General features: G+C 39.3%; 1 protein-coding gene across 2 annotated transcripts; it reads right to left on the reverse strand.

Moving 5' to 3' along the window:
* Positions 1-946: 946 nt before the first annotated feature.
* ptgfrnb (prostaglandin F2 receptor inhibitor b) lies at positions 947-22,994 on the reverse strand. 2 transcript variants are annotated; one of them, XM_079462930.1, is made up of 9 exons: positions 22,718-22,994; positions 20,764-21,129; positions 18,125-18,532; positions 17,018-17,383; positions 11,061-11,474; positions 9,919-10,326; positions 8,962-9,069; positions 5,615-5,920; positions 947-4,449 (listed from the first exon to the last, which is right to left on the reverse strand). In XM_079462930.1, exons 1-9 carry the CDS (start codon positions 22,758-22,760, stop codon positions 4,286-4,288), a joined length of 2,583 nt encoding a protein of 860 aa, XP_079319056.1. In that variant the 5' UTR covers positions 22,761-22,994; the 3' UTR covers positions 947-4,285. The 2 variants fall into 2 exon arrangements, with proteins under 2 accessions (XP_079319056.1, XP_079319057.1); XM_079462931.1 differs by lacking the exon at positions 11,061-11,474 and having other exon boundaries at positions 959-4,449; positions 22,718-22,887.
* Positions 22,995-23,573: the final 579 nt, after the last annotated feature.

Consider the following 23,573-nt stretch of genomic DNA (forward strand, 5'->3'; position numbering starts at 1 on the left):
TCAGAGCAAACACATTTATACACGTTTGGAACAACGGGAAGGCGAGTAAACGATAACAGGATTTTCATTCTTGGGTGAAGTATCCCTTTAACACTTGCGAAAATAGAAAGGTTTCAAGAAGGTTCTTTGATGGGGTGTTTGTCGCCATAAAGAACTGTTTGTTTGTAGTGAAAGAAGGTGTGGAGCACAGCATTTGTACACTTGAGAAAACAACGACAAACCCTGTAAAAATGAGCATAACAGAGATTTTGCTCATCAGATAGAAAGTGTTCTATAGAGACACATCAGAACAGCTTCAGGTCATTCACCATTCAACACAGAAATAGAATGAAGAGAGAGAGAAATAGGTTAGTCAAACCTTCGGGTGCTCTCTACAGAGAGACAGAAGCAGACATTACACATGTGCAGATTCACAACAGCATCACTATTACTGTCTCTTATAGACGGCGCAATGAGTTCAACAAAAAAACACATCATTGCTTGATCAAATAAAATCATTCATTCAGCTGAAACGTCTGCTCCCGCAGTGACTTTCACTCTTTGTAGGTCAATAACAACCACCGGAGCTTCATTTAGAAATAAAAACGCACAAGGGTTATCTTCCATACCATGTTTGAATAATGAGGACGTGCTATTTTAGGCACACAAACCAAGCATCAAAGCACTGCTTTGTTTTCCAGTTTCACTGAGATTGCGATGTTAAATGTGCAAGAGACATAATGATGGACTGATCAATGCTTTCTGTGACATCAAAAAAACCCCGAACAGACGGGAAGCTGAGCATGTCTTGAGAAACAGTGGTGAGCTGAAGGAATGAGAAAACATGTTCATGGGTGAAATAAAAGAGAGAGTGTGTGCGTGTAGCGCTCAAAGAGTTTATACGGAGATCACTGTAAACTTTATATCTTCACACATCTACAACCCAAACATTCTTGAGATCTCTTGTGGCTTACATATTCAGCTTCTCCACTTTCGTTTATTCGTAATGATGAGAAACAGAAGATATTAAACACATCATCTCACACAAAATGAACAAATACACAACTCGGTTTATGACTACAAACAAAGGGTTAATGTCTATAATAATGCAAAGACTTTATACACACAGATCAAGAGAATTCAGACATCTACTGTAGAAACTCTTGAATGATATTAGAGTTCAGACTGTTGCTCTTTCTATGAATATTAACTGTATATGTGTATCAGTCCAAAACTTTCATTATCCACTGGAAAGTTTATACAGAGAAAGTGTAACCAGACAACGTCACAACATATCTGAAACTTAACACTCCTTAAAACTGGCATCACTTTATTTTTACAAAGCCAATGCAAAAGAAAACAAAGAAAAGCCATGAAAGACAAAATACTTGATGTGTGTTTATTGCTGTAAATTATGGTTTATAATATCAAAATTGATTTTTGATACCACCTTTTATTATCTTGCGTAATACGTTTTCAATCTTTGCTACGTCTGAAATCGCCTACTTCCATATTCCATGTCACGAATAGTTTGTCCGAAACCTGTGCAAAAAATTGTAAGCAAGAATTACCCGGATAGTCTACTACTTATGCCGAGTTCGGATCGGATGGACACTTATCTAAAACATAATGCCACAGGAGCAGAACATTTTAACATTTCAATAGCAAAATCAAATAAATATAGCGAAAAACTTTCGGGCAGTTTTAAATGAAAGTGGCGGAGGACGCAGTCTGTCCCAAATGGGTTCATACTACCCGCACTGATACTATATAGAACGGCCGATAGGTAAGTACGTATTCAAATTCAGTACGAACTGTCACAGTATGCGATATCGGACGCAACGATGGTCTTATTTAAAGTCCCCGTGAACAGAAAGTTGTGATACATTTTATTTCCGTATTTTGATGCATTTCCGAGCGAAATGGGGAGGAGTTAACGTATGCTCCGCCCAAGCCGTCCAACACATGTCATCTAAGATGGATAGTCGTTGCAGCAAGTACAGATTTCGATTAAAGATTTTGAGAGCACACAAATTTAAAAAAGAAAATGACCCACTTTGATAAACTATTTACAATTAAGCTGCCATATTTCACGAAAAAAATAGGCATTGTCATTTTTGATTTCACTGGGACTTTAAAGATGGAGGTCAAGATCTATTTCCACAGAAGGATTTCAACATGTAGAATGGTTTGAAGTATAAAACAGTAAATTACACAAAACTGTGTCTGGGTTGTCACACGTGGCATCACATACTGCATGTTCATTCAAAATCTCATATTTTTAGATGTGCACACATACTGAAGACAAGGAAAAGAGATGTTTAAATGTGTGCGTTGAGTATTTCTCATCCTCTCTCCGCTTCCACTCGTTTATTTCTCACAGCAGCTGGTTTACATTGTTGCTATGACACGTGTGAGGCGTCGATGAAAAGCCAAAGAAATTAAAAGCCCTTTAACATTTACACTGACGACTGAAGACAAATGTTCACATAACAGTCAAACATACCATAATGTTCAAACGCTCAAACCCCGGGAGACTCAACACGTCTAATGGAAAAATACATTTCAGCTTTAGATTAGAGTTATCCTTCAGTGCTGTGCTTTATACTGAAATACACAAACTGAGACGTTAAAGTGAAATGGAGAAGAGGGTCAGACTGCAGCTCAACAAAGAAACCTGACAAATGAAAGTGTATAAATCACCTGTAACATGCGAGAAACACCTTTCCTATCCCAGACAGCCAATCAGCTGCAATTCTACATGATGACATCATAGATTTCCCACCGACAGCCATCAGACAGAAAACATTTGTCATCTTGTATGTAGGACACGGTGAGATATAAAAATCACATACAATCATACAGAAACGTCATGCGAGACCGACACTCGTCTCAAGAAAGTATTTTATTTAAAAAAACTAGTTGTAAAAGAACAACAATATTAATATTCTAAAAACAAACACACATGACGGAGCAGATCATCTCCGAGTGGACATGTCACGACTCGATTCTCATCTCCCAAAGCACACGGCGGCGAAAGAAAAGTGTTGAAGATACGGTCTTGACATCAGAGAGGATGAAATGCTGCTACTGTCGTCACGACAACCACCAATCAAGATCAATCAGAATTCAGTGCTTGAACCGATGAGAGATGGAAGACTATTATATTTATACTGTATGATTCAAAACAGAATTGCTGGAGTGTGACATAACTTCCTGTTGCTCTCACTCATTTTGCCGATGTGAAATTATTTCGGTATGCGTAAAATCCAGCGTGACCGGCTCTTGGGCGTGACACTGAAACATCATGTCACTCAAACCTAACGTGATGTTTATCGATATTCTGAGGGGTTTGAGGGAGATTCACAGAGAATTTGTGGACAGGGGTCTTTTGTGTCCCAGCGCTGTAAGCAGTGAACACAAAGACCCTCGGAAATCACAGAAAGTCCAAACGCTGCCCTCGGGACATCAGAAGCGGTCCAGAAGAGAGAGAGAGAGAGAGAGAGAGAGATTGTTCTGACCTGAATTCAGCTTCACTTCATTTGTGACGAGACACAGAGAATTGGCCTGAATGCACAGTTTCCCCTGACCTCTGACCTCTCTTCATGTCTCAAACACTCACTTAGTGAAAACCCTTTCGGAGCGATGGCAGCGCACTACACCATCATACTGTTCGTTCACAAGTCCCATGAAATCATGATGAAGTTCATGCTTGTGTTATTCTCCTTGTCGGTTTGTTGAGCTCCTGGATGAGAAACACCCCCCCGCGTGGTTACTAGGGCGATCTGCATGGTTGTCAGGTGGCATTCTTGGTGGTTGCTAGGCTAACTGAAGGAAGTTGTTAGTTAGTTAACTACATAAATAAATGACGCCCCTGTCATGAGTATTTCTAAAATCCAGGGTCCTATCAATTAATCTGTTCATTTCGACCAATCGGTTTCCAGATAGCTCTGGACGGGCAGGAGAAAGTTAAACTCTGCATACAGTACATCATAAAATCACAGATAAAAACATTGTTCAAGTGTCTTATAAAAGTGAAGTAGCACCATACTGTGATGAAAACCCTGATCTGGAAACAGCCGAGCTCTTGATGTAGTGTATTATAATCCTTCAACTGGAGAACAGATAAAAATCTTCTAAATGTTCTTAAATCCAAGAAAATATTGTCCTGTAGATAAACAAACGACCTGGCAGTCGATGGTTCAGTAGTTTTGTTCTGTGATCTCCTCACGGCAGATTCCAACAAGCTTCACGTGTGTCGGTCAGACCGACTTCGTGGTGTCCAGCTGTTGGGATTCAGTGTTTGTCAATCCATCTCCAGCTCCAAGAGTTTGGTGCGAGAGCGAGGAGTCGACGATGTGCTTCTGAAGCAACAGTGAGCACAAACCAAACCCAGAACAAGAGAAAACACTCCAACAGTTACTGAAGCACACATCCCGTACAGTAACGGCAACTTCATTGAATCCCACACTGAAAAACAACAAAAATATGATAAACACTTCTGAAATCATATACACTGCACAAAAAAAAGATTTTCTTATACGTTTGTTTTGTTATACAAATATCTAAATACTGTTTATTGAAGAAACATTTACTTGCAGGGCTCCTACTCGAAGCCAAATGTCAACTTCCCTGACTTTTCCCTGACTAAATTGCAGAATTTCCGTAATGAATGAAACCCAGTCTTTTAGCCAAAGCTCTTGAAATGTAAACTTTTCCTGACATTTTGCCTTAATTAAGAGCTACAGGTGACTGCATTTGACTAAAGTGATTGCCAGGTGACAAGTGGGAAGGGAATACTGGCGTTTAAGATAAACATAAAACGCTAAAATTTATAAAAAGAAAACACGATTAAAATATAGTAGAGAAAAATAACATTTGGATAAATGGAAACTACAATTTAAGGTGACGAACAAAAATCCCTGATACTGCGTGACTTCAACAAAACATATAAAATGAATGATCAATAAATGAAAATAAATTAAAATGAGCTTCATTTCCTAAAATCATTTATTAGTTCATGCTATAAAATCTGCATGCAGTGTAAGAATAATATTTAGTTTATATATGTAGTTATCATATAGTATAATAGTTTATTTAATTATATTGAAACTATACATTAATAAAGCTTTTCCTACTACACTGGCAGATATTTTTGTACTTTAAGGTGACGTAATATGGTTTTTCTTCTCAAGTAATTGCAGATTCATTTAAAAAGGTCAAGAAATTGTCTTACTAAGTAGAAATTAATAAGTGCTACATATTTACATTTCTTCGATCACAAGCAGTTATCATACAGACTTGGAAGACAAATTTAAGACATTAAATCTTTCCTAAAGAAAAACCATTTGATCAACTACAATCACGCTTTACCTTTGGTTAAATTTATAATAGTGATTTTTAATTTGAGGATCTTTAGTGTTTTTTGACCTTCGGTATATAATAGCATTACGTAAAAGATTCCTTAAAATGTGAGTTCTGTAGAAGAAAGAAAATCTGGAGGGGGAGAAAATGATGGCAGAATGATCTTAATATGACGCTTACAAGCTTCAACATGCATTCGCACGCTATCCTGGGAATGAGAGAGAAAGTCGTGTTGCGTCAGATGTGTTTCTCATCACAGGTGTGTACTCACATGCAAACTTGACATTTAGAAAGATTTTCTTTGAGCTGACTTCAGGAAGTTGACTCCACACGCTGGTGCCGGTGGATTGTATCCAGGGCGTTACGGTACAGTGATATTCCCCGCCGTCACTGTCCTGAGCGCTGTGAATGTTCAGGGTGAATTTTCTGGGTCCCAGTCGCTCCAGACTACAGTCACTGCTGTCGTTACGAGGGGTTTTGTGTACGACGCCCCATCGGTCCACACCGGCTAACAGAGACGTGCGACTGGAACCCTTCAGACGACTGAGAAACCATTTCAGCTCATACGCTACGTCATCTGATGTGAGACAAATCACAACATCATTAACGTCCATGAACCAAGATTATTTTACTTTACTCAAAAAAACATATTGACTTAAATTAACAGAAATAAATTTAAAGCACTAAAATGATTCAAATTAACAAAAACTATGAATATAAAATAGTTATTTAATGATTTTAAATATTAATAAAACACACATCGAACACTGTATTCTGAAAAATAAATACACCATCTTTTCATATATATATATATATAAAAAACATGCATTTATAGTATGAGAAATGATGCCCTTAATGAAGATAGCTGACGAGTTTTATATTTTAGAAAGGCTTCATAATATTTTATGAAATTATTTCAATATCTTCTATTGTCTTTTTCTTTCTTTAATATAGATTATTCAACTGCAGTCACATGACTTACAACACAATCTTTTGGAAATGTAAATGGTTTATCCGTTTCTTTGTCTTTCTAACACAAACACACACACAAGAGATGTGATGTAAAAATAACACACCACTGGCCATCAGAGACACACAGATGTGTGAGAGGCTATAAACATACACTGATCTCAAAGCAGCAATTAAACTGACTGTGAACCAACCCACTGCTGTCAAACCCGCGCACAACACCACAACGGCTCAGATATTACTCATTTTATTCTTCACAAGCTCATGAGAGTAAGTTTGTCAATTCAAGTATCAACTCTTAAAGGAATACTTCACTTCAATCATTTACTCTCCCTTGAGTTCTTCCAAATGTGTATACATGTCTTTGTTCTAGTGAACACAGAGAAAGATATTTGGAAGAATGAGACAGATTTTGACCCCCATTGACTCCCAAAAACTCTTCATTCTTCCTAATATCTTTCTCTGTGTTCATCAGAACAAAGACATTTATACACATTTGTAAGAAGTTCGTAGGCGAGTACATGATGACAGAATTTCCATTTTTGGGTGAAGTATCACTTTAAATAAATGTGGACAGCAGATTTCAGATCTGCGCTTTGACATTTCATTCAGACTTCTGTGTTTTGACAGATCGGAGAAACACATGAGAAACAGAAGAGAGATGGAGAGTGAGAATCACATGTTGGATTTTCTGTTTCGAGTGTAATTACAGTTACGATGATAATAATTACAAACCTCACATTTCATCAGGATACTATTAAGCTATGAACAAAAAAAAGAATTGGACAACAGATGACACATCTGTTTATAGATGTGAATGTGAAGACAAATACAGAAATAATATTCACGGAAGCTTTGAAACACATCCATTGTGAATGAATAGTCTCTAAAGAAAAATCTCTCTATGCACTGCGGCAAAATGAACCCAAAACACCTCCAGACATACAAAATAAATCACAAAAAATATATCACAATCAACATTGACGTTAACTGTACTGATATAAACATTGTGTCACATGTTCAAAAGTCATTCAAAACCATTAAGAGACCCGCCCCCAGACAACCGTCTAATGACTGATGATTGGCTCTTTCTACTGGAAGGCGGGGCTTCAGGCACGAAAGCAGAGAGTTGCGCTTATCATTCATATCTTGCGATATTACCTGACACGCTAGCAAGTATAAACTTATATATAAAATAAATAAATATGTAAATTATAGGAACAAAATCATATCGTCTGAATCAGACTGCCGTCTGAATGCTTTCTGTCTTGAGACCTGTTGCTCTGAAAGAACATCTACTGTATCATTTGTTTGTTGAATAAAAAATACACCAGAAACGTTTGAAGGATAAATAATCTTAAACTAGTGTAAGCGAAAATAGGTTATCGGTTACCTTGTTTTCTGTTGTGAATGTTTTCATATGAAAGCAGGTCTCCACTTTTTGCCTTTTGTTTCAGTCTTAGGAAATGCTATATTAATATCTAGATAATGTATATCGGCCAATATATCGGTTATCGGCTTCCGATGTTAAAGAATCATCGGTTCTCGTTATCGGCCAAAATCTACATATCGGTGCATCCCCAGCTCATACTGTATGAACAGACAGAGAGCAGCGTCCAAGCTGTTTCTGATCGTACATAAAAGCACAGAGATTCTTCATCCATCAGCTGTCTGGATTACAGTGTTAATGTCGTGTCTTCAGGAAATAATAAAGCAGAAGAGAACCAGAGATGATGTCACGATAAAACACTGCAGTATTATCTCCAGAGGATTCCAGCATTCCTAGAGAAGTAATTTGCGTCGATGTAATTCATAGACGGGCATTATGCAAATGATGAATGAGTGTGCATGCCGCTGTTTACGAGTGATTGGAATTCATTAACATACACCCGGTTTACTATCAAATCTGACGTTTACGATGTATTTCTGAATCAGGTCATACGTTTACGAATGTTTCATGAATGTGTGCATTAAACACAAACTGCGCATGAAATCTTCATCGCCCAAAGTGACATTTTAGTGCATGATGAAAAACATCTAACAGTGTGACCCAGTTTCTCACTTCTGAAAGTTTCACAAAGTCTTTTGACGACATGAAATATTCATTTTAAACACTGAACTTCAGAAAGAGATGAGAACATACACGTCTGAACTTGACTAACAGCCTCATTCGTTCACTTCACCCATCGCATCACAACCACACTGAACCTTTAACACCTCCAGAACACACATGAACAAATGCACTACACTCAAACTAATAAGAGAATATAAGACAAAACACATAGTTCATCCATCAAAGATTGAACTCATTATCAGAGGGAAAGATATAAACACACACACATCCGAGCACAACTGTTGTGTTATTATTGCAGGAGTCACAATGAGTGTCGTGCTGTGAACTTGTGTAAAACACTTCACGATGAATGAGACTAAATTAATCTCGGGTATTAATGCTCAGATGATATACTTTTAATATCAGTTTTTACGTTTCTGATGTTTGTCCTTAACGTTCTTTAAGTTTTGAGAATTATTGATGATGAGCTCTTGTGATACAAACATTCATTTAAATCAGCAGAGTACTTCATAATGCGTCTTTTAAGAGATGTGGTGTAAAACAATCCATGTGTTTGTGTGTGCGAGTGTACTGGCCTGTAGTGGGCGATGTGCCCGTCAACCTCACGTCACACTCCATCTTGACAGTTTCCCAGGGGAAAACACTCAGTGTGTCTGAACTGATGGAAACATCGAATGAGGGACCTGATGAGAGACCACCAAACACTTAGATAGTCTTAAAGGGACATTCAGGACTGTACATATGTATGCTACAAAAAGAATCAGTCTGTGCTAAGAACATATATGCGTGCTACACTTTTAAATGATATAGTTTTTGAAAGAGCATTAGACAGAGCCGCTTGTTTGTGTGAAGTGCCTTTGTTAACTTCACACACGAACAAGCAGAACGACACACGAGTTATAGTTTCACTATAATGAAATAATAACTGTAATATACGAGAATGTTTATGGACAAATATATGTACTATTGTACAGCAAAACATTGAAAATACAGAACTCGGAACAATTGGAAAGGAAAAAATCGAATTTGGGAAAAACTAAAAATGATTTTTTCCCAAATTTATACATCTGTAAGTAACATAACATGTCTTTTGTCATTTCCCAGCCTATATATGTGATGATCTGCACTTTTGCTATTCAACTATGTGGCCTGTGCTACAAAACTTAAAACCTCGGTAGCACCGGTGCTATGGGCAAAAAAAGTTAACGTACAGGCCTGACATTTCAGTCAAAAATGAGAATTCTGTCGTTATCATTTATTCATCCTCAAGTCATGTCAAACCTGTGTGACATTCTTTCTTCAAAACACAACAGAAGATATTTTGAAGAATGTTGATAAACCCCATTGACTTCCATTGTATGACCTCAAAACCACTGAGACATCTTTCATAATATCTTAATGTGTTCAACTGAAGGAAGACTCACATTGCAGATTTACAAACACATGAGGGAGAGTAAATGACTGTCAATCATTTTCACTTTAAAGAGTGCTTGTAGAGTTTTGCTCTTTGAAAGGATAAATCTTTCCTTTACCTCTGTGCTCAAAAGTGATCTGAACTTTATTGGACACTCCTCTGGCCATCTCCGTCCAGTCATCTCCAGACGCTTTAGACCAAGCTTTCATTTCGCACGAGTAAAATCCTCGATCGGTCACCTGAACCCCAGACATGCGGAACTGAAACTCTGTCTTGCTGGTCTTGATCAGCGTCAGACCGTCTTTTCGAGCAGACTCGGTCCAGTCCTCCAGCTTCAGGACCATCTCGGGACCCAGTGAGGCTAGTTTACGACTGGACGAGCCGACCGACGCCTCTGATAGGACGACGATGGAGAGGGCGGTTCCCGGCGGGAGGTTCTGCGTGTTGGCACGGCAACTCATCTCAAATGTGGAGCCGCTCGCTGTAGCTTCTCGAAGACGCTGGGCTACCACACCGAGAACCGGACCTGTATAAACAATCACACATGATGAGATCTCAAATGAAGCACCTAGCAATCGACCGTTTAAACTGTACGTTCTATATAGTATGCGTGGGGGTAGTATGAATACATTTTGGGACGTACTGCATCCGTCAGGTTTTCTATGACCCATGTGCTCTTTGACCTATGATGCATTAAACTGAAGGTTTCGGACATATTACTTGTGAATCGTGACTCATACTCATTTTCGCCTACTATATAGTATGAAAGTAGGCGTTTTCGGACGCACGGAGAGCATCTGTTGATTTAATGCAGTGATATGAAGGATATGTTTCTCATATGATGATGTTACGGGTCTCGTATCTCAAGAGGAAAATGGGGAATTTATGCCACATGCTTCTGAAAGTCATTAGAACTGTGATTGGTGCAGATATATAATGTGTCTGCCTGTGGAGAAACACATCAATGTGACTGCACACACACCAGCATCATATAATGAAACAGAGGATTCCCCATCACACAATCAGAAATAATGTCTCTGTGAATACGAGTTTAAAGATGAAAATTCATCAAAGATTTCTCCATCAGTGTCTCTCTTTTTCTCATGTCTCCACACATTCAGATGCTCTTAATATTTATTGTTTGACATACACGCGAGTGGGCCGAGTTTGGATCTTACCTTCACCTAACATCATGAATAGATGAGATTATGAGCATGTAAAATGAGTTTTTTACTTTCAAGTGAATATCTGTACACTCACTCTTGTTAGTAAAGCTGACTTTGAGCGATGGACTCAGGATCTCCGTCGTCTTTTTCAATTTCTCATGCTGAGACGGAATCCACGCGGTGACGCCGCAGGAGTACTCGCCCACATCCTCATGCGTTGTGTGAAGGAGGCGGAGCCTAAACGTGTACGGTTCAACTCGAGTGGCTGTGATAAGCCCCGCCTCCACACGACTCGCGTATGACTTCCCCGGCACGAGCGTGCCGTTCTCGTCCAGTGAAGCCACGGTGTGGCCGGTTAAAGGCTCATGTGTGTCTTTAAATAACCAGGACACCCCCAGACGCCCGCTGTGAAGGTTAGACACGTTTAAAACTTTACACTCCAGATCTGTCGGGTCTCCGGAAAACTTTGCAGTTAAAGTCGAGCTCAGAATGACTGTGAAATCTGGACCTGCAAGAGAAAGACATTTTTCTTTTATCCAAAACAAAGAATAAAGTTCGGTTTAATGATTTAGAGCATATTCAATAGTTAGAATACACACAGAAAATGAATATAAATTCAAAAGTTTTTTTGCCAGCCGTTTCTTCCTGTTTTTGTACATTTCGTATATTATACACAACACGCACATTTACTTTTTGTGTATAATAATGTCTTAATTTTTTGACATTATAATATTAATTCTAGCAGGTTGTGATTGTTAGGATATTTAAGGTGTTATGGGTAAAGGCGTATTTTTACTTCTGCGTCGGACTTACGCCGCAGCCTACCCAGAGACAGATGCTAATGCAACATCCAGTGATTTATATCTATGGCGTACACACCACGAAACGCTTCTTCTTCGGCTCTTGTCTTTGTTAAACAAGCAACACGCCTCTGGACATTGACACCTAGTGGCCATTGCATGTCAACGGAGACAACAACGCACGTTCCGTTGGTCTGACGGCGAAGTAAAACCCCGTCTTAAGTGTTCACACATTGATTGTTACTATGCAGTTGCTAAGGTTGTCCGAGTGCATTGCCACACATTGGCAGACGGTTGTTAGGGTGTTACGGGTGGATGCCGGATATCCATCATCTCTATAAAAGAGAACAGTGTAACACAATGTGTGTCGAGCAAATGAAGGAAAACTGAAGGATTCTGTGTGTGCGTGTGAGAGAGAAATGTGTTCTTACAGTCAGACGCACACAAGCGCTCATTAAAGGCGTACGGTGAGTGACCCTGTTTCTAACTCAACAGTGTCAAGTGTTTCTGGGATGTGTGCCCGGCAGGGATTTACTTTCCTCAAACACCCCCTACATCTCTACTATACACACAGACACCTTCATGCCTCGGTGAACATCGCCACGACACACACAGTTTACTACACTACAGCTCATGTGAATACTGCAGTGTACGTCTACTAAACTCATAACCACAACAGATTAAACAATTAAGTTCTTGGGGGGATTTTTGGCCCACATTTAAGATATCTGGGGCATCTTTCCCACACAAATCATCTCAGAATTCTGAAACACACGCAGAAAGTGATGGAGGCGCATATGGGCTGGTGGGGTTTGTGTTGAGCTTTTGGACGTCACAGTGACTGAATCACAGAGACCATCTGCACACTGTGCTTCTGATCCGCATCACTTCCTGTCATTCATTAAGCTCCTCCCACCTCCACGGTCAATATTAATAGACATCAGTGTCGATAATAAACATAACAAGCCTTTGTTTAAATCCACACCACAGCAATTATATACCACAGTAAATCATATTTACTCTTACACTATGTAAATGCATTTTGTTGTGGTAATAAAAATGTACAGAACACAATTGTAATATACAGTTCTTACTCAACTGGCACAACCTTTGTACATCATTTAAATTCTTATCCTCTTGTAGCCTCAGATTTATTTTACATCTCGTGTTCACGTGAGCAAATTCATTGTGTGCACACTTTGCGAATAAAGCTTATTCTGATCCTGATATGGTTGTGATCGCTTTTCCAGCAGATGAATGAAAACACATTGAGAGGCAATTAAAATACAAGTACGTTTACTCACAAATGTTTGTAAAAATGAAACTGTAAACGTAATGTTATCATCTGCTGATACAGTTAGTGTGATAGTTAGGCTTTAGGTCCAGAGATGAAGACGTTTCTGTACTCTCACACACACACATGTTTCTCTTCAGCCCGTCGCTATGGACAAGAGCCGAGTATCCTGAGAACGGAACAGAGGGGCAAGAGAGGGGCGAGCGAGAGTGACTGTCAATCAACTTTAACAACAAGAGCCTCTTCACTCAAGACATTCAGTCTACAATATGAGACAGAAAACACACACTCTCTCTCTCTCTCTCTCTCGATCGTCCTGCTGGCTTTATTTCTGTCCTGTACACCTGTTCAAACAAACTCTTTAATATCAGCAGATATTAAACATCAGGTAAAAGCATGTGACATTCTGTCCTCTATATTAGAGTGAAAAAACATAGATGGAGAGAGAGAGAGATGCAAATGCTTTGGCAATACAAATTTACACTTTGTCAAGCTAATAAAGCACAAGCTAAATTGAAATTGAGATATATATATATAGCGAGCGAGAGAGAGCGAGAGAGAGCGAGAGAGAGAGAGAGAGAGAGAGAGAGAGAGCGAGAGAGAGAGCGAGAGAGAGAGAGAGCGAGAGAGAGAGCGAGAGAGAGAGCGAGAGAGAGAGAGAGCGAGAGAGAGAGCGAGAGAGAGAGAGAGCGAGAGAGAGAGAGAGCGAGAGAGAGAGAGAGCGAGAGAGAGAGCGAGAGAGAGAGAGAGAGAGAGAGAGAGAGAGAGAGAGAGAGAGAGCGAGAGAGAGCGAGAGAGAGCGAGAGATTCAGGTGTCAAAGGTGAGTCACTGGAGATCTGTATGAAAACCCAAACTAATCTGTTGAACACCCCATAATTTACAGGTTTTATCCTTCGCTGGAGAAAAACAATCAACAAAACCAATGGAAACCAAAACCCCACACCTTGACCAAAACCAAGATGAATCTAAAGGAATCAAGCAAACCCCAACACAACCAAACACTGACCACACGCTTAACGGTCCCTGCACCTGAAAACAACTCAAAAGAGGCGTGTCTAACAGCAAAAAACACATTCTGTCTGACCGACCTCTTATGCTGGGTTCACACCAAACGCATTCCACGCTCTTTATTACTCGCGAGAAAGTTCGTGACGCGATCTGACAAAAAATGTCAACCTTCGTGGAAGAAGAGCTTGACGCACGTTTGCGGCAGTCGAGCCACCGATTCGCATCATTTGAGCGCCTGCCATGAGTTCACGTCTATACGCGTCTATGCATTGACATATGTAATTTACTAGCGCAAAACGCTTAATTTTTGTTTGGTGTGAACCCAAGACTAGGCCCGATTCACATTTCGCATCTAAAACCATGTGGAAAACGCAATCGGCACTGCTTTCTCTCTTCAAAACCCACGTTGCGTGCGAGGCACTCAGAAAAGTTCAACTGTTTCTATTTCCATGCAGTGCCGACATGCCTACAAAAAAGCACAGTTCCCCTTTTGCGAGCGCCTGCCGTCTATATTTAAAAAAAGCAAATATACGCACGGGAAACACGGCCTTGCTTTGCATTCGGTTTCTTTACATGCGTCTAAACTACAGGACCCTTGAAACAAATTGTTTATTAAATAAAATTAACATACAACAACGTTTATTTAAAACAATTATTATACAGTAAAATAATAATACAAATTAATATCAACAAATTAAATAAAATAAAAATCTTATATTATTAGACCCTAGCCGGAAGTTAACACGGGGTCAGCCGCGCACTAAAACGGTCAATACTTTGTACAATTTCTTTGTTCTGTAAAAAAAAGGGGAATTTATTAAAAAGAATGTCAGTAATGTCAGATCTCTCGGCTCATATACTGCCATAGCAGGGAAATAAATACCTATAAATAGTGTGGTTACTGACATTCAGTATATGAACATAAAATGATTTGTTTGATGATGGGAGAATGATGAGAGAATGTTGTAATGTAGGAATTTATTGCTGTGTCTCCACCCCCACTTTCTTACCAAAAGGGACCATTTGTCCTTCTGAAGATCACAGGGGTCGAGATGTTTGTGTATTGTGCCTCGAGCGCAGTGGGGGGTCTTGACTTTAAGACATCAGCTTCAATCTAGTTGTCGAAGTTATTTCATTTTGCAATTTAATGTTATTAATTTAAACAACTCAATGCCATTTAAGTTTAAGAACATTTGTTTAAGCAATGAAAACTTTACAGTTCAAATATATTCCTCCACATTCTCGACTCCATCTCATCTCTTTCATATCTCAACTGTTGAGACTTAACAGAAAACAAATACACATTTTACCATTCATCCACCCTTCACTTAATCTCAGGTGTGTCTCGTCAATGATCGGCACTTATTATTTTATTACTCTAGTCTAACGTCTTCAAGTATGCTAATAATCACAAGAAGAGGGTCAAAGTTCAAAATACTTCGAGCAATAACCGTATCGTATTTGACCTCTTTCTGTTTTTCTTTCCTGCAACATGATTAAAGTGCTATTTATAAATAAAATTGAATTGAAATAAAATAAAAGTGTCATATGAGGATGAGATGACTGAATTCTCATCTAAAGTATTCAAGGTTTACAGAGACGCATCACATCGGTTCATTCATTGGCTGAACTTATCAGAAGAGTTGAAATGTAAAAGTTTAACCAAACGTCCAACAGCTCAAAATCTGTCTCACCAGATCGGGACGATCACACACTTGTACTTCCTTGAACAATGAACTGAATGGCATGAGTTCAGTTGTTCTTGTATTTGATCAGGTTATGAAAGAACACTGGTGTGAAATCTGTGGGATGATGTGCTCTGCTGTGACTCGAGTCCTCAGGCAGTTTACTGTAAGATGTGTTTGTTTGTTTTATAATCCTCTGAACTCAAGCAGGTACATTACTCTTATCTTATGAAGAAAAACACTAAATAAGACCAAATAACGGTTCAAAGTCATTGCAAAAAGCATTTGTTTGCAGAAGATCAGCTTTAGGTTTTTGGTATTTAAAAAATAAAAAAACTACTTGTAAGTCGCTTTGGATAAAGCGTCTGCCAAATGAATAAATGTAAATGTAAATATTTAAAAGGGATATTTCAGACCAAAACAAAATGTCCCCATGATTTACTCGCCCTCGAGGCATCCGGACTGAATATGACATTCTTCTTGAAGAATAATGCAGTCGGAGTTATGGTACCACGTATCATTTTACTTCCAAGAGGTATAATGTGAGTGAATGACCAAAAAGTGAATCGATCGATCGAAGAACGGCTCAGAGACGAAAAGTAAGGCCCTTAAAGGACTACTAAGACTATATCGGCACGCCATATTGTGACGAAAAATGATGAGACTAAAATGTAGAAATGAAAACTCTTTTTAGTCTTTGTCAAAAAAAAAGATAAATATTACAGATTTTTGCGCGAGCTGTATAACAAAGTAATGAACGACTCGTCTGCCAGTTTTCAGGTCAGATTTGCGTCACTTCGTGTAATGGCCGCCTACGTTCCATTTGTGACACTGCATGCGGTAGACCAATCACAGCAGACAAGACCAGCTGACCAATCACATCAGAGTAGACTGACAGAAAGGAGGGGATTAGACAGATGATTCGCCGAACAAATCATTTGAGAGTCAGTCAAGAAGGGAGGTAATAATAACTGCCTATTATTAGAAAATGAAAGTGTTTTATCACTGTGAATGTATGTTATCTTGTTTTTGGACACTCCTTAAACAAAAGTAGGACCTTAAAAATCACAAGATATTGTCTCTTTAAGCTGCCTGTAGAAGTTCTGGCTAACAACACATTATCATTTTCAGATTGCATTTCCACAGAATGTCACATATTTTTTGTGTGTAATGTTAAGACCCTACAGGAGGCTGCCAATGCCATCACAACAAACATCAGATGAAACAAGTATTGATGCTTCATTCATTATCGAAACTACTTACTGTTTTTGATGACGTGAACTCGCGCCGGAGCTGAAATCTTCACAGCTGCCTCATACCAGCGTCCACTGCTTTGATGGATCCACACAATAGCTTTACAGGAATAAAGTCCAGCGTCTGTCGTGTCCACCTGATGAACCTTCAGCTGGAAATCCCATTTCCCCAACCGCCTGACGTCTACAGCATCAGAAGCACCGGACAGCACCCCGTCACGACCCGAGCGGGCCAACACACGCGTGTCATTCAGAAGCCACGTCACCTCAAGATCAACTGACGTCAAACCATCGACAGTAACAGAACAGTTGAGTATCAGAGGCTCTCCGGATGATAACGTGCTGTCTTTCCAAACCTCCACGTTCAGAGAGCTCGCTGTGGACACGTGTAAGAGTATATAAGACATATCAGAAACCAAACTCAAATCATCTGAATTTATAAAACACACACGTGTGATATACAGCAGTGAATCATGTTGTCGGTTTAACGTGGATTTACCAAAGACACTTGTGCACCAGTGTTGGGCACGTTGCTCTGAAAAAGTGATCAGTTACGAGTTACATATTCAATAGTGTAATTAGATTACTGTACAAATGACTCTTAATAAGTATTGAATTACTTATCAAGGTTGATATAGGGTATAGAAAGTCATTAGTTAAGTGATTCAAGGATAGACATGAAACGTCTCTTTTAATTCATTTAAATAAATCATATAAACTACATAAAGTATTCTCATTAACTCACCAAATTATTACAAATGTGAGCGTTATACATTAAAGCACGGATTTTCAAGTTAGACTTTGAATTTCGATGTCAAATCCACGATTGGACACATATAGTACACACAGTATTAAGTTTCATATTCATAATCGTGACCTGTTATCTTTGATACAAATGTTTTTGTGAATTCTGCCGTGCTCGGTTCAACACTTCTTCATGTGCTGGCTGAATCACATGACATCTCATTTGGATCTGTTTTCATGCCTTTGACGATTAAAGGGCAGGGCTTCTTCTTTATGGCTTTTTGTAATAATAATCTTCGTCTTTATAGAATTTCATATGAATTATCCTCCATGTAAACCAGTTCATGTTGTGTGAAGTTTCTCGCACACTGACCTGCAGGAGTGACAGTCACATCTCCCATCTCCACAGTCTTCTCCTGAATTCTCTTCCAGGCCGCCTGCTCTCGAGTCCACAGTCTGGCCGTACACGTGTACATCCCCTGATCGTCCGGCATCGCTCCGGAGAGCACGACACTGTGGGACCCTCCGTTTCCCAGTTCTAGCCTCATCGCACCATCTGCGTAACGCTGCGTGAAACCGTTTCCAGCCGTTACACCTACATCAGGGCCGACGGTGAGCAGGTCCTGAGACAGAGACGGTCCCTTTATCACCGACCAGCTGAAGGAAAGATGAATTCCCTCCATGAAGTCATGAGAAACATTGCAGACGAGTCTGAAGGATCCACCCTCAGGAATAACACGGTTCACGGCATCAGGAACCACAAGCAGACTGTTAGGAACAACTGCGACAGATGAAAAACAACAAGATAAAGATAAACATCTAATGCATGTATACACACAACGGTTATAGTTAACACACCGAGATTTGTGTCAGAAGTTTACTGAAGTCAGGACACATAGAGGTAACAACAAAATGTTGAAGTAAACAAAAGGTTTTAAAATAATAATGTGATATTCTTAAGCTGAAGACAATGAGTATTGTGTTGTCCGTGTTTGTCAAATGATAATGGAACATGTGATGTGAATAACCTTGACGTAAAGAAGAATAAAACAGGGCATGTTAAATAAAGTTGTGTTTACTTTAGCACACCTCGCCGTCAATGAACTACAATGAGAAATACCCCGAGTACATTCTAAAGTAGCCAACTTAAAATAAAATAAAGAGATTGTTTGTGAGCGTGAGTTGTGCTCTCGTGAACGCTATTTTCCTGTGTGACAGAACCAGATCAACCAGTTTAACATGATCTGTTTAATCAGATATGTGATCGTGTAAAAACACAAAGCTCTTATAAAAGATCTTGACAAACACCAACATCATTCCCCCGAACAAGAGCCATTAGAGATCTCAAATAAAAGAAAGAGTGGGCTTCTGAAAATCATCTCTCGGTTTCTATTGTGTTGCGCTTTAACCGTTTGTCTTATACTGTACATGTCATTAGTGACACACACAGAGAGAGTATTTCCACAGAATTGAAAAGGCTTCAGTTACTCAAGGGTTTTTGTGTTTGTGATTGTGTAATGTGTGCGTCAGTTGTGTTGCGATGGCTTTATGATGTTTAGCTCCTGACAGAACACAACACCCGACCGCAGACAAACACTGTGATGTTCAGTGTCATCAACCAACAAGAGTTTTCATAGGAACAAAAAAAATCACAAATGAGATCTGTGTTTATCTCCTCTGTTTCTGATGGCGGAGAACACTTTTTCCTCTCATCTGATGTGTAGCATTTCAAAAGAAACAGCGTCTCAAAGTGCGCTCACAGATTTTAATATTATGAATGTGGACATCTGCTAACCACTTGAATGACGTGTACTTTTATTTGAGATATTGTTAATATGTGTGACTGAAGAAATCCTCATCTTCTGTGATCTGAGCAGGAGTCTTGGGGTAAAGCAGAGAAATATTTAGACTTTGATTTTCTTTGTAAACTCGAAGATGAGTTTGAGACACGGCTGTGACTCTACAGGAGAAACATCTGACATACACACTTACTTTTTTGATTTTTTAAATTAGCTTTTACTTTTAGATTTGTAGTTTTTATGTACATTTTTAGCAATGCATGCTTTTGTCATTTTATAATTATTTTTTGGTTGCTATATAATATCAATTAATGTTATTTTGTTATTATAATTGTAGTGCTTTCAACAGTTTATTTTCTAGGCAACATTTAAATGTTTTCTTTAGTTACGCTTTTCTAAGATAAGATTCTACAGATCAATATTTGATTTGATTTCAATGAACAGAAACGTTTACAAACGTTTTAGTTTTAATAAGCTAAAATGACCTTGTACACAACTGAACGTTCAACATATTCTCAAACTAAAAAAACACATGAACATCATCAAGTCATTCACGGATAGAGCTAATGAATGTTTTACACGATAAACACTTCCGGATTGAAGAATGATTTACTTGTGTACAGACAGAATCAATAAACGGATATTCTGCTTCATATGGATCAGGTCTGTTTGAATCTTTCTGTCCCACCACATAACAGCACTGCCGTTCTCAACAACCCACAAGAATGAACACCATGCGACTAATGATGAGATCCCATTATTTCTCTTAGACATCAATGAGATTCAATGGAGTGCAAATGGAAACTTTTGCTCAAGTCTCAAGAGTTCTCCTGCGAAAAAGAGTCCGACAAATGTCATGAGAGTTTATCAGATTTGTCTCGTCTGCAGTCAAAAGTCAATATTATTGAAGTTCTTAATATCAACTCAGACATTTCTCATGGAAGGTACTCAAATCACGATGATGTGAACTACATTCATTTACACCTCCAGACTCTCCGTGTGTTAGCACAATCACACTCTCATCTGATTCTCTCGCTTAACTTCTTTTATGCAATTTTATGAGAAACATCCGATTAAGTTGAGACTTAAATGAAACACAACCGAGACCTCAAATCAAATCTCGTGAGCTGTGAGAGAGCAACATGAGGTGATGTCAACTATTGTGCTTTAGAGATAAAGATGAATGATATCAGACCCCGAAACAAACACTTACCCTTCACTTGAACATCTGCGTCGTAGTTTCCTCTGAAAACTGAATCTGTGCTGGGTGTACTGCATCTGTAGGTGGCGCTGTCTGTGATTCTGGCCTCTCTGATTCTCAGCTCCACGGTGTTGTCGTCTATTCGCGACACGCTGATGTCGCCGCTGCTGATACGCTCTTTAATCGAGCGGTCTGTGAACTTATGGTCAAAGGTTGAAATCACATCCATGGATTCTGTTCCTCGGATCATCTTCCATTCAAAGTCCTGCTCGCGGGGACCTTCGTAATCCTTAACATCACAGCGAAGAGACAACGGCTGACCCTCTACACGGAGCAACGGGCCCTGAGGAACCGTCACCAGCCTGCAGTGACATAAACCTTCACAACACACAACACATCAAGTCACGGTTTAGATTTAAGAGAAAAAAGCATCGTGCTGCTGGATGCAGTGAGGATGTTACTAGGGATGCACAATAAATTATCCGCCATAACGGTATCGGACAATAAATTGTCATTTTTAATGTCATTGGTATCGATAATAAAATGTATATATATTATAGCCGATAAATCATTTTCTCTGGTTAAACTTCTTCAGCTTCAGTTAGAATCCAGCACAGTTCTGTATTTCTGTCGTGATCTTTCACTTACTGCTATCAGCCAAACATTGTTGATGTAGATAAAGTCTTTATGAATGTTTAAATTATAGGAACAAAAGCATATTGTGTGAATCAGACTGCCGTCTGAATGCTTTCTGTCTTGAGACCTGTTAGACAAGTGACTATAAAGAACACTTTTCTGGGTTGCTCGGGAAGAACATCTATCATTGTGTTTGTTGAATAAAAAAATACCAGAAAAGTTTGAAGGTTATATAATCTTAAAGTAGGCTTGGTACATGGTTTTCAGGGGGAAAGGAGAAACTAACGGTTACCTTGTTTTCTGCAGTGAATGTTTTCATATGAAAGCAGGTCTCCACTTTTTGTCTTAGGAAATGTTATATTAATATCTAGATACTGTATATCGGACAATATATCGGTTATCGGCCAAAATGTACATATCGGTGCATCCATAGATGCAACGTCATGACTTCATGAGAATGTGTGTCCTGACGCTCTCATTTGATTCTCTCTCTTAACGTCTTTTGAGCAATTTTATTTAGATTAAGTTGAGACGTAAATGAAACACAACCGAGACCTCAAAACAAGGACTTTGACTTCCGATCCGATTCGGTTTCAGCACTTCACAATGACAGCATGATGAGCGTTCTTGTCAAAACACATCACAACTCTTTGACTCTCACTGGACTTCATAAACAAACAAGGTGAACCATTGATAATACGCTAAAAATATCTCATAATACAGGACACTTCAAGCAGCAGACAGACGCCTATTGAACATGTGTTCTGTATTTATTGCTCAGATCTGTAGATTCAACCATTCAATGATAACAGCGGGTCAATAAACAAGAGAACGTATTTCTGATGTTAAAACAACGCTTTAGTAACGTGCGTATTCTGTATATTTACGTTTGTGTGACTGTATATCGCGACATGTTTTACCAAGAAATTGTACAACTCAAAGTAAAGTGTTTTAACAATGACGTGATTGAACGGGATTTTTGTTTTAAGTGACATTTTTCTAACACGCTCAGTCACATTACAGGACGCGATTTAAAGGTCGCGCGACAAAACACAACGTGCAAGTTATCTGAGGTAAAACAAACGTTTAAAGGAGAACACAAACATTTTACACGATTTCTTTCAGAGAAACATTTAAAAAAAAAACACGCGCGTGGTTCAATTGAACATTTCGCGTGTGTGGTGAAACACGAACAAGCGACGCGGTTACGACACTTTACTCTGGTAAAAACGCGTTCTTAACGTTTCTACGGTATGTCATTCACGGTTCGTTCTCACGCGATACCGTACGATAAACCGCGTACGCCTGTACGAAATCTTGAGAAACTCACCGACAGCGGCGCACAGGAGAACGAGCGCGCGAGCCTTTCCCATGTCCGCGTGGATCCGCTGCTGCGCGTGACGGGACCGAGCCGACAGACACCGACTGCTGCTGCAGGTTCGCCGACGCACCGGCGATCTCCGGGGACACCTTCGCGATCGGGGGTGACGTCACGCGTTGGGTTCGGGATGACTGTCGCCCGCGCGCGCTCGCGGAGGTTTAACGAGTGATTGACGGAAGTGAAGCGGGATTCCCTCCGTGACCGGAGGAGTGACGTGAACAGCTGTACAATAAGACATCATCGGGCTATTCTTATTGGGGCCGTGATCACGTGTTCGCCTTTTGAATTGTTCTGCTTAAGTAGGTTTTAGCTAAAGATTCCCGTGCTGTAAACAAACAATATAGGAATTATAATGCAAATACCATCACGGCCAATCAGATTCCTCTGTGTGGTGTTTTATGTCTTATTTCAGGTTCGGATTACCTCACAGCAAAAAAGCCATCACATGCTTAACTTTACTTAAATAACATCCATGTAGGTTTCATGACCGCAAATGCAAAAAAGAGTTGCAGTTACTGAAACAATGTGAGTTTATCTATAAATCTATAAATGTATTGTTTAATGGACAGTATGTGTAAGATCAGCAGATATTGTGGAAGTATCTTGCGCCATCTAGTGTTGAGAAAGACATCAAAACGATCATTTACACTGTTTAATGCGAAATGCATGAATTAATGTTCAATGAACACAGATGGTTTTGTGCCTAAAATAGGACCGCGATGGTTTTACACACATATTGTTTTGCTGGTTCGTGAAACACAGGGATCTGTGAAGTTGTGCACTTTATAGACTCGCATTACAAAAT

Source organism: Barbatula barbatula (assembly GCF_947034865.1).
Source record: "Barbatula barbatula genome assembly, chromosome: 8".
NCBI classification, from domain to species: domain Eukaryota; kingdom Metazoa; phylum Chordata; class Actinopteri; order Cypriniformes; family Nemacheilidae; genus Barbatula; species Barbatula barbatula.

Coding starts and splice junctions, on each gene's coding strand:
- ptgfrnb (XM_079462930.1), bottom strand. CDS start 22,760: ATGGGAAAGGCTCGCGCGCTCGTTCTCCTGTGCGCCGCTGTCG. Junction 11,475..17,017: donor AGTTCACGTCATCAAAAACA/GTAAGTAGTTTC, acceptor TTTCTCTTGCAG/GTCCAGATTTCACAGTCATT. Junction 5,921..8,961: donor GGGCACATCGCCCACTACAG/GCCAGTACACTC, acceptor GTCTCACATCAG/ATGACGTAGCGTATGAGCTG.